The 12,181-nt window shown below is 32.6% G+C and overlaps 1 protein-coding gene across 1 annotated transcript; it reads left to right on the forward strand.

The window, feature by feature from the left end:
- The first annotated feature begins 2,259 nt into the window (after positions 1–2,259).
- LOC128168062 (uncharacterized) lies at positions 2,260–9,325 on the forward strand. The gene is given in 15 exon segments (XM_052834151.1): positions 2,260–2,398; positions 3,128–3,261; positions 3,263–3,298; positions 3,435–3,540; positions 3,696–3,796; positions 4,610–4,771; positions 5,021–5,114; positions 5,361–5,430; positions 5,583–5,698; positions 5,832–6,106; positions 6,630–6,687; positions 7,056–7,270; positions 7,487–7,577; positions 7,732–7,849; positions 9,144–9,325. Coding segments are annotated over 15 exon segments (1,887 nt in total). The 5' UTR covers positions 2,260–2,265; the 3' UTR covers positions 9,322–9,325.
- The last annotated feature ends 2,856 nt before the right edge of the window (positions 9,326–12,181 follow it).

Below are 12,181 nucleotides of genomic sequence, written 5' to 3' on the forward strand. Positions count from 1 at the left end.
TGGGCTTTCTAAAACAACCCCCCCCCCCAAAAAAAAAAAAATTCATCAGAAAGGAACAAGGAGTATTACATGCAGGTAATGCACTACAATCATTTTATGTTATTTTTTTCTGTTTCTTTCTTAATTGTTTTTAAGCTTGCAGAAATCAAAATGTAAAACTAGTACAATTTATATTAAAGTTTTTGAATTCAAAAAGATAAGGATGCTTGCCAGTAAACAAATTAACCATCAAATCTACGTTAAACTTTCAGATATGTTTTGTTCAGGCATTAATTAATAATTATTAATTAATAAAAAAAAATCATATGATTATTTTACCTTTTAAATTTGGAAATACTCCTACACTCCTTTTTACATAGAGCTCTTCTTAAAAAAGAAATCTTTACAGTCTAAAAATGACAGCGACAATCGAGCCCTAGCTCTTAAAACTATCTATCGTTCTTTTCAAAAATGTTTTTGTTCTCATAGATGCCAATTTTTAAAAAAATGTGTAATTGACACTACTAGACATAATTTATTAGACAAATTAATTCTAATTAACTTAATACATGTAGATTACCGTTATTTGATGTATTGAATTTATTAACATATTCAAACTTTACAATTTCTTACTTGCAACCAAAACAGATTTTCAGCTTACTCATACAGGATACCAAAAACTACAATGAATAGGAAATATCCTTCTTTGTTTAGATTGTGTTTTGATTAAAATTTGAGTTAACGGGGACGGCCACCAAACTTTCGTAAACATTGGACAAGTTTGTGCTGGGATAAATCTACACGTTATAAAAAGTTTTAAATAGATGTTGCAATATATAAATAGTGCCTGTTTGGGAGGGTAAAAGTGAAAATTGACACCCCAAGGAAACCATTGTCCACCGACGCGAAGCGGACGTTGACAATGGTTTTCGAGGGGTGTCAATTTCAACTGTTATCCTCCCAAACAGGTACTATTTATTTTATTATACTGAATGTCTTAATATTATAGAATTTTTTTACTGCTTTTATATAGAAATGATGTGAATTCAACGCCGAACCGTACGCGCATAATTTACGCGCATGTAACAATTCGTTGTGTTACCCATTGCTAAGTGTGTTGCTAACGCTGAGGGTAATAGAACGGATTGTCAACTGTGTCTTAACCAATCAGATGTCGGTATTAGTATTTAAAATGAAAGTATAATAAAACATAATAGCATTTTATGGAATGTACTTACCAAAGATTTTAAAATATTTTAGCCAAGTCTACTTTTTTCCTTGTGCATTGTTAACTGTATTTTGTAATATATCGTTGTTTTGTGCCAAAAAAGTAATAAACACTACATGTGCGTGCGTTGTATGCCTATAATAAGTTCATTTCCTCTGCATAATTGTTCTTTATGCCACAGCGTGCGGTCTTTGTACAAACACGTATGAGAGTTGATCCAAAAGTAATGTCAGGTTGGGCTAACTGTGACAGACTCCACACGTTAGTGGAGAGTGTGTAAGGTTGGGTTAACTAGGACTCCACACGTTAGTGGAGAGTGTGTAAGGTTGGGTTAACTAGGACTCCACACGTTAGTGGAGAGTGTGTAAGGTTGGGCTAACTAGGACTCCACACGTTAGTGGAGAGTGTGTAAGGTTGGGTTAACTAGGACTCCACACGTTAGTGGAGAGTGTGTAAGGTTGGGTTAACTAGGACTCCACACGTTAGTGGAGAGTGTGTAAGGTTGGGTTAACTAGGACTCCACACGTTAGTGGAGAGTGTGTAAGGTTGGGTTAACTAGGACTCCACACGTTAGTGGAGAGTGTGTAAGGTTGGGTTAACTAGGACTCCACACGTTAGTGGAGAGTGTGTAAGGTTGGGCTAACTAGGACTCCACACGTTAGTGGAGAGTGTGTAAGGTTGGGTTAACTAGGACTCCACACGTTAGTGGAGAGTGTGTAAGGTTGGGCTAACTGTGATTTGCCTGACATTATTTTTCGATCAACGATTGTATTTCTCGCATACAAAATACATGTATAATAAGCATGCAAGTTCCTGCCTTTGCATATTTAGTCTGAATTTTTTTTTTCAATGCACACGAATTTAGCCGTATATATTAAATTTGAAGTCACACTGTAACTCGAAATAAAATTTTAATTAATTATGAGAGCACTGAACTGGACATCCGACATTCAAATCAATGTTTGATGCTATATATCATTTTGTATGTTGTTATAACCTTAAGGGTTATTGAATCACGTTTTTGAGTTTTTAGATAAAGTATATTCTTTTCAGTCGGAATGAAAACGAAAGCGAGGGACACTTTTCTAACTTTCACTGACATTAACCTGACTTTAAAAGAAAAGGCTATTCTCACAAACATCAATGGAGAAGCCAAAAGTGGACAGATTTTGGCGATCATGGGTCCCTCAGGTGAGAATCTAAAAGTTTCTAAATGATAAACTATAAATAATTAATGATTTACAACACATGTAGGAACTGTTTCAAAACTTTTAAAAGGGGTTTTCACGTACATACGAAAGACGAATAGGGTCATATAGAAAAGTATGTTTATCTCGTAATAGCGAGAAAAGATATCGTACTTACGACATAAAGATCACGTTATGTTATTACGAGTTAATTATTTCGCTATTACAAGAAAATATCTCAAGTTGTTAATCTCGTTATATCGAGAAAAAATCTGGTTATTATTAGTAAATCATCTCGTTTTTACGAGAAAAGATTTCGTTATTGCGAGTTATTAATTCGTTATGTAGAATTTTGTAGTATAAGTATTTAGCAATTGGTAAATGTATTAGTAATACACTGATAATTCAAACAAACGTTAGAAGTGGTTTTGATGTTTTAGACAATGCAAACTGCATCAAAGTACCTACATTGTAACTGGTGTAGACGACATTTCGTGTCACAAAATTACATGCATGTACAAAATGTGTACATTTTTGTCCCAAAAGTTTAAATCGGAAGAATATTACAGTGTTAAATTATTTAGATTCGTTGGGGCTAATACTTGCAAATTGTGTTTTTTTTTTGGGGGGGGGGGGGGGTCTTATTTAGGGTCGAGGGTGTATTTAAGCCACCATGCATTCTAGGGATTAAACTGTATACAAAAATGTTGAAATAAATGTCATTACATCCAAGGTTCGGGAAAAACATCTCTCCTCAACATTCTGGCAGAGGATCTTCCAATGTCATCAGGAACTGTAACTGTGAATGGAAAGCCTTTTACAAAGTTACAAAAGCGAAAACTTGCTTACGTAATACAGAGTGACATTTTTTTTGACAAAACTCACTCTGAGGGAGACATTATACGTAAGTTATTTGGCGTCGTATTTCGTTTCATACAATGCATGTACATGTATTTCAAAGATGTAACATAAATGAATGATGAATGATTTTGTGTAGATTTAAGAGGTGATTCCTTGTTTTTTTTTCATGCGACTCAAAGTTTACCGCAATGATTCGAATTCCTGATCACGTGTCAAAAGCAGACAAAATGGCGCGAATCGATGAAATTGTAGATGCGCTTCATTTAAGAAATTGTCTAGACACAAGTAAGACAATTTTAATGGTCTTTGTATTGGTTTTACCTATGTATATGTATGTACGTTTTATATTTAAAAAAAAGTTTTGGCGACATTTCATACTAATCTTTCTAATAAATATACGTCGTACTATTATCATATTGTATGAAATTACTTATTTATAGTTATTGGTGACTACATGCATCGTGGATTGAGTGGAGGAGAGAAAAAGCGAGCTAACATAGCGTGTGAACTTCTCACAGATCCTAACATTATGTTAATTGATGTACGTATCCTTACAAATATCATATACCCGCTAACCGGTAATTAATGGATTACTTGAACAATACATCTTGATATCGATACTGTTGTGTATTCTAAACATTCTATATTTTGTGATTTAAGCAAAAGTTGCCCATTTTTGAAATGGGTATTTTGGACCGTAAGCTTCCATTTTTGATTTATAAAATTACAGTAAAGCACGTTTTTCGCTTTGGAGACTGATGTCAAGGAACTCAATGAAACGTCTTTCACACAGAGATGAATCTTATTTTCTAAGGGATTTTAAAAAAAATCATGTCGGATATTTGGCGGAAAATTAATTATTTTGAAAAAGACATATCCACAAACCCAGCCCCTCTTTCTAAATATACGTATTATAACCACTCACTTCCACCAAGAAATAATAAAAAACCCAAATAAAAGAATAGAAAAACATCATCGTAGACCCAAACGCTGAGTCGTTTTGCGAAATCACAATTTTTTTTGTCAGCTTCATGTATTACTTCATGCTCTGTTTTGATTGGCTCCTTCACACAACTTGGCACAGCTCGGCACTTTTGTGAATGCTAGGTTAACAATTGGTAAAATACGTCGGATGTACATGTATTGATATCATGGTTCAATTTTTTCAATTCTCTAAAAAAGGTAAGAAAATCTGATATCTTTGAATGGGTAGAGCTCACAATGTATTATATTTATGAAAACTAATAGTACTAAGAAGCGACCCGCTGCAGGTTTAAGACATTGTTCAATAAGTGTCGGAATGTCGGAAAAAGGTGAGCTCTATTAAACATATTAACTGATTTCCGGTTTTCAGGAGCCCACTTCCGGTCTTGATTCTAGCACTGCTCACGTGCTGATGGAAGAACTGAAGGACTTTGCCTCTCAGTACAACAAGACTTTGCTGATTACCATACACCAGCCTTCCAGTCAAATCTTCCACATGTTTTCTACACTACTCTTACTTGTCAGGGGTCACGTGAGTATTATTTCTAATATGATTGGTTGTCATGAAAACACATTTTATTGATAAACACGTTACAAAAGACACAGTCCAGTATAAATTCCCTCTCTCAATAAAAATTGAATGTTTAATGTAATTTTCAAGTTTTTAATAGATTTTTCAATGTCGAAAGATTACATTAAAAGTATCAAAACCCATTTTCAGTAAAATTGTGCTAAACATTTGATTATAACTAATTTAATATAGATTGGTTTTATATTACAGGCAGCCTACTTTGGGGGTGCGCAAATGGCATTGAAATACTTTAGTGACCTCGGCCTTGACTTTCCAGGCCAATATAATCCATCTGATATTCTGTGTATGTTAAGCAATAGCTTCGTTACATATTCTTTGATTGCTTTTCTCCTCTGATCATTTATAGTTCAGTTCCAAAATTATAAAATGATAAACTATTTTGAAATATTGCTATGACATGATATGCGTTATTTTTAAAATAAGCATGACTGTTTATCATAAGATGTTCTAAGAATTTAAAGTTACTGAGTATTTTTGCTTTTGAAACAACCAGTATCTTTGATTTTAATTTTTATTTTTTTTTTTACAGTAGAATTACTTACAACAGACGGAGAAGTAATCAATAAAATCATTAAAGCATCGACATGGAAAGGCAAAATGTAATATTAAAGTATTGTTTTTAAATATTTACTGTCAAGAATATCGAAAATTATTCGTTTTTATCACTAGTTATTAAAGAAGAAGTTTTAACGATAGAGTAATGAAAACTTAACTGTTCAATATTCAACTGTAAATTTATTTACACATTTAGACAAAACACGGAGAAGGAAAACTGTATAGGTAATGGCGTAGTTAACGGTATTCACAGTAAAGAAGGAGATGAAAATACCCAGAATTCCGTGTTGGGTCTTGGTTACTACGAAACAGGTAGGCATTTACAGGAACATGCATTAGGTTAAATAAAACTTAATAAAACATTAAATATACCGGGTATAGCTTGAAGTCCAATATATGTAATGGTTAAAGTTATATTTCACCAAAATATTTTTTTTCTTGCTAGATACATGTACATCCGAAATAGTGTTGGATATTTCCTCTTTGGAAAAAGGTGTTCAAGCAAGAGTGGAAACGACAGGACCCTCGCACAACAAGAAATGGCCGACCTCGTTTTGGACACAGTTCAAATTGCTTTCTTGGCGAAATGCCAAACAATCAAGATGGCGGATTTTTGACGACTGCGTCCTGGCGCATGCGACAATCGTTGCTATTGCGTATTGTGTTTTGTATTATCAGATACCCGACACAATTGAGACGCTTCGCGACAGAATGGGGGCCGTAAGTAACATCCTTTTAGAGAGAATTATGGGACATAAAGGACTATATGCGGTATTATGCAATTCTTGCCCTCCATGTTAAAGGTCCATAGAGAGCTTTAACAATTATATTAAAGATAGTTAATCTCATATTGAAATTATGTATTTATTTATATTAAACGTTTTCATACCAGTGACGTCATTATGTAGACATGACTTCATGAAGATTGTCTAATTAACCCATTTGTTTGCAAAATAACGGGAATTAGCTAATTTTGGTGACGTCTTAGATAGACAGCCATAAGACAATGAATGATGACTATGATAAGATTAATGAGAGATGTCCTCTGAACAATGTTAAAGATTTGAGTTTGATAAGATACAATTTAAAAATTGTTTACAACGGGGAGGGGAGGGGAGGGATGCATATATTTTACCATTTCATATACATGTATAGAAAATCTAGTCCTATTTCGATTTCAAGTAAGTTTGGTCAGTGTTCATTTATTTGATTAAGAAAAAAACCCAATTTTTTTACTTGGCAGGTTTTCTTTCCTTTAGTATTTTGGGGATTTGCTATGGTGACAGACTCTGTGACTAGTTGTAAGTATTACCATTTAAGATACTAATATGACTACACCATTAGAATATATTAGCATTATTCTTTATCCAATTTTCCAATATCCGTTTTTTTCCAAATGTTTAAAGTATGAATTATCACATAAATTGATACACAGGATGAAGCTATGCCATTCAGTCAACTTTCCAGACCTTTCAGTTAACATTCAGTTGACTGAATGGTAGAACTTTATCCTGTGATAATTCCTTTCTTAAAAAAAATTTTGTTTGTAACTTTCATAATACCATGTCAATCTTTGAAAACAAAATTATTTTAGAAATAAAAAAATGACATGAATAACCAATGAAATTCTTCAAAATTCCGACTCATATAAATAAACATCTTGAAACAGTTATAGGAGAACGCGAAGTGGTGGTTAAGGAGAGGAAAGCAGGGGCATACCGATTGTCCGCGTACTACATAGCCAAGATGGTCAGTGAACTGCCAATGCTCATCATAGTCCCTATAGTTCAACTTTCTGCCATGTACTGGATGGCTGGGATAGGAGGACCAATAACATTTGCAATGTACATCGGGATCAACCTTCTAAATTGTTTTACTAACCAGGTGAGTAAGGTTATCGTTTTGCATGTTGTATTGACAGATGTGCTTAGAATGCAGTTACGAAAATAACCTTATTCAACGAAAACTTCTTCAAACATCCCAGAAATCAATTTCCAGCAATATATTAAGTTGAAATTTAGGTTGAGATAAAACATAAATATGCAGAGTAACGCAATATCATGTTTGCATATAAATCTGAATCACGTCTTCTAATTTCAGAGCATTGGATATATTATTGGTGCTTGCGTTCCAAAGTTCAAATACAGCATAACAACCGTGAACACAATAATGGTCCTATTCCTCATATTAGGTATTTGTCCTGTGACAAAATGATTCGCGTTAATGATATGTAACACGCATCACATACCTACCACAACGGAACTTGAATTTTATATATAATCCATGATCCCAAAACACCATTTTAAGAGTACGAAAAGATGCTTTAGTTTGACTTTATGTTTTAGGTGGATTTTTCAACACTCATTTTCCTAGCTGGTTTGCCTGGGCTAAATATCTATCTTTCCTGTACTATCCATTTGCAGCCATTGTGACCTTGTTGTTTGGAGACATTGAGCCTTTCAGGTAATATACTGAGTATTTTGTGGTTTTAATCTTAAAATAGTAATGCAAAGTATAATTCCTAAATTATTGTTATCCCATTCTCTTTCTTGTGACTTGTTTTTTCCTTAAAAGGGATTAATTTATTAAAGGAAATAATTCAAATTTTAAAAGCTCATGTTTGTGGTAAAAAACACTTGACAATCCTGTGGTAATATGGCAAAAAGATACATGTAGCTATATTTGCATTCAATATAGTTATTTGTTGACATGCAAGTTATTAATATTTTGAAAATCTGTTTTAAAACCTGAAATATTTACGAAGCAAGTTCCTGACAACAAACAAATGCAAGATGCAAAATAGATATATTTACATGCAAGATATTTATGTCAACCCGCGAGATAACTAGGTTAACATTCAACTTATTTATGTCAACATGCAACTTTCTTACGTCGGCATACGATATAACTACATATGCATGTATGTTGAAATGCAGCATTAGAATAAACAATTCGTATGTGAAAGAAAATTATGTAGACATAATTTATGTTTCATTTTTTCATAAATAATTCATAAGTAATGAGTTTGCATAATATTTGCATGCTTACATACATATCTCACATGTTAACATAATGATGAATAACTCCCATGCTGACATAAATAAGTCGCTGTTTACATTATTATCTCGCATGTTAACATAAATAGGTTTCATGTTAATAACCTTTTTTTGTATGTGAATAATTTATTTTATTATATTTTTTTATTTCATTATAAATTATCATTTTATTATTTCATTGTACATAACATACGCGAAGTGTGTTGTAAATGTTTACAACAATATTCTTTGAAAGTTTATGATACCGTCTGAAAAATAAATTGAAATAACTCAATGTTACATGTTTTTTAACTATGAAAAATAAAATAAAAACCTTATTATCTTTCCATCATCTCAACATGCACGTTTCAGGATACAACACCATTACATATGAAACAAATTGTTTAGGTAGTTATGTAAAGAACCAAGCAGCCTTTAAAAAGAGAGATAATTCTCACATAAATAAATAAAAAAATTCGTGGAACCAGAACATTTTTTGGGGGGATTGGGGATGTTGTGTGTTAGCCTGGGGAGGGTGTTCGAGGCTATTTCCTGGGGAAGGTTGGTCCCGATCACTTGAGCCCCTCCTCTTCCTCTTAATTTTAAATTTCATGATTATTTACGACAATAATTTATAGGCGATGAATCATAAAGTTGTGTTTACAAATAGAATGCTGGAAAATTTCTAAAAATTTTAAATGCACTTTTCATATTTTTTGCAGATGTGGCTCCTCCCAAACGTTTAAAAAGTGCCAAAACGAAACAGAAGTTGTAAGTGGAAGTGACGTTTTGCATAGTATGGGGATTGACATCCCTGTTTATTGTAGCATTGGAATGATGGCTGTATTGGTTGTAGTATTACGTATCATGGGGTATTTTGCTTTAAAATACAGATTGTAAAACACACACACACACAGAGAGAGAGAGAGAGAGAGAGAGAGAGAGAGAGAGAGAGAGAGAGAGAGAGAGATCTTAAATATGACGTCTTGTAATTTAAAGATAAAGTTATATATGTAAGTGTTTGGTCTGCAGTTAAAGTCTTTCTGTAAGTGTTCGTATGCAGGACTAATGACAGAGCATGATTGATAAAAGTTTTACTGTGTTTGATGGTAAATAACAGACACTATACAGAGAAAATTCAGAAGAGGAATGTTGCCCTCCTGAACCTTTACCTTTCTCTCACTGCTCTGTTAGATAAGTTTATCTAAATATATTGTATCGACTCTAATTTGATGAGTTATACCCATTTTTAGTATAAAATATTCACTCGGGCGCATTACTGCACATCAGTTGATTTTTCTTCGGATAAAACCCTGCACCCTGAATAAATGTGGCCAGGAGCCTTGAACTCTAACACCCAACATTTGAATTTTGTTTTGAAACATTAAAATAAATTGAATGCACAAAACATTTACCATAATTAATGCAATTGAAATAATGGATTTACTTTGTCTAGCATTGTTTTCTGATTACTGACTTTAGGGTATTTTCAGCCCCAAGTGTGTCTGTCTCCAACGTCAAAGTACAAACTATAAAGGACATCGTTGTTCTCCCAAGTTTCCCTCTCATTAGAACCTTAACGCTCCGATACTTTCATATTTATTTTTCTAGGAAATAGGTTTCATGTATTCAGTTTCGAATGTCTTCAAACGTCATGTATACACTATGTCATCATGACTGAATCATGGTTTTAACCTTAGGAATTGATGGTTTTTAGTTTATCATAAAATGTTTTTCTATGCAAGTTAGGAAAAAAATAATTTCCGTTTCTACCTACATTTTAAGGGTTTTACATTATTTAAAAAATGTAAATACTAGTACTTATACTAATGTTAAAATGACATAAGATATCAAAATAATAACCAATGTTAAAATATATAGTAGGATGTATTGAGATCTGTTTAATGATAACCCCAACACACAAATACCGGTAATATTTTATATGTTGTATAAAATGAAATATAAATGAATGGGATCAGATTATGTTACATGTATGGGTGCAATGTATATGTATTTCCCATATCTAGAACTAGAGGGGTTGCCTTATTCTTAGCACCAAAGCAAGATTCATGGTTATCAAAGCTGATCAGAGCTTCCATACATGCTGATATCATTTGTGCTCTGTCTTGTGTTACTATCATCAAGATTCATTGACCCTCTGATATGAAATTTAATATATTAAATATCCTTTCTAAAAGTTATTCAAGAACAGTTTTTTTCTTTACATGATTTTTACTATATTTCTCAACTTAGTCTCTCTTTATGATGTATCAAGCGCAAAAATATATTTTAATAAAAAAAAATAGACAAGTATAAATGTTAGGTCTATATTGACACAATTCGATGCCTCGAGTAATTGGAGATGATTTACTAACAAATGAAAATCAATTGAGAAAGCTTTTTGATGTTCCCTGTAGTCTATGCCGATCCTGATAACGATTAGCGCTGCTTTTGTTCTGTCCACTCTACACCTTTCCCTATCGAGGGTATGAGGCCCTCGATAGGGAAATAACATTCTCTTCTGAACATTAATATATATTTCCTATCTTGTACCCTACCTTGACCGAGAGGAATTATTGTTTAAAAGCCGAGCGCTTCACTTTTGCTAGACGCTCCGAGAAAAAAAACGTATACTTAATATAAGTTACAACTCTTGGTCATATTTTATAGGTAAGCAATATTTCATATACTTTTCAGTTATATTTGTATTGTACATACATGTATTCTTATGATCATATAATTATGTGTTCATTTTTAATTTTTAGTACATGTAACAGATTGATGTAATTGTTTACTTTAATTTGTTATTTGTTTTTTCTATGTTCTTTTGTTAGATTAAGTCATTTACATACATCCAATTGTATGCTGTTGGAATGCTTAAATGTACAAACGTATTTAGATTTGATTGAATATCTTATCTTATTGGAACATCTAAAATGACTTTTGTTAGATTTAACTGAATACTGAAATTACCCTTTTAATTATATTTATACAACACTTTCCGGAAGTTGAAGTGCCACATGATCGGTTTTAATTTACTATGAGCTTTGTTTATACGAGTTTGCTTCCGCCAAATTTGAAAATGTTTCTACTTAATATAGGGAAAGCACTGTTTACTGAGTATTATACTATACATTTGATAATTAAATGGAATAAGATATATGTTCATAAAAACATATATTTACTGTAATTTATTCTGGGACTAATTATCATTGCATATTTTATGATTTTGATTTATCTTTTTAATCAAAATACATGTACAGTAATGTTGTGTGTGTTTGCATTCCGCATTAATGATTTCAATACCTTTATTTTTTCAAGTCCATATGTGAAACGCACGTTACAAACTTATTATACCTTTAAGCGTATTAAAACTTATATCTTCAAAATTAAGTAATGAATATAATTTTCAGGTTTTCAATCGGTCGATTAACCTCCGGTTAGTTCAGATGGGGATGGAACCTAGATGATAAAGTGTGAAGCCCCGAGGGAAACACGCTCGTATACATGTCTATTTACATGCGGTGTTAAAATGCTTTTAACAATTTTTTTCTGATGATGCAAACAATTATTGTAATATTTATATATGTAGTAGGAAAAACAAATTGCTGACCGTTAATATGAATTAAATCATGAATTACCGCGTGTAACATAAGTCTGTTTCTAAACAAGTTTCCGGTTGGAATGACAAAGTATACAGTAATTGCGGTGTATTATGCAATATACAATCATCGTACCGTACTCGAACACTAATGCAACA

The sequence above is a fragment of the Crassostrea angulata genome, chromosome 10, assembly GCF_025612915.1.
Source record: "Crassostrea angulata isolate pt1a10 chromosome 10, ASM2561291v2, whole genome shotgun sequence".
Classification (NCBI taxonomy): Eukaryota; Metazoa; Mollusca; class Bivalvia; order Ostreida; family Ostreidae; genus Magallana; species Magallana angulata.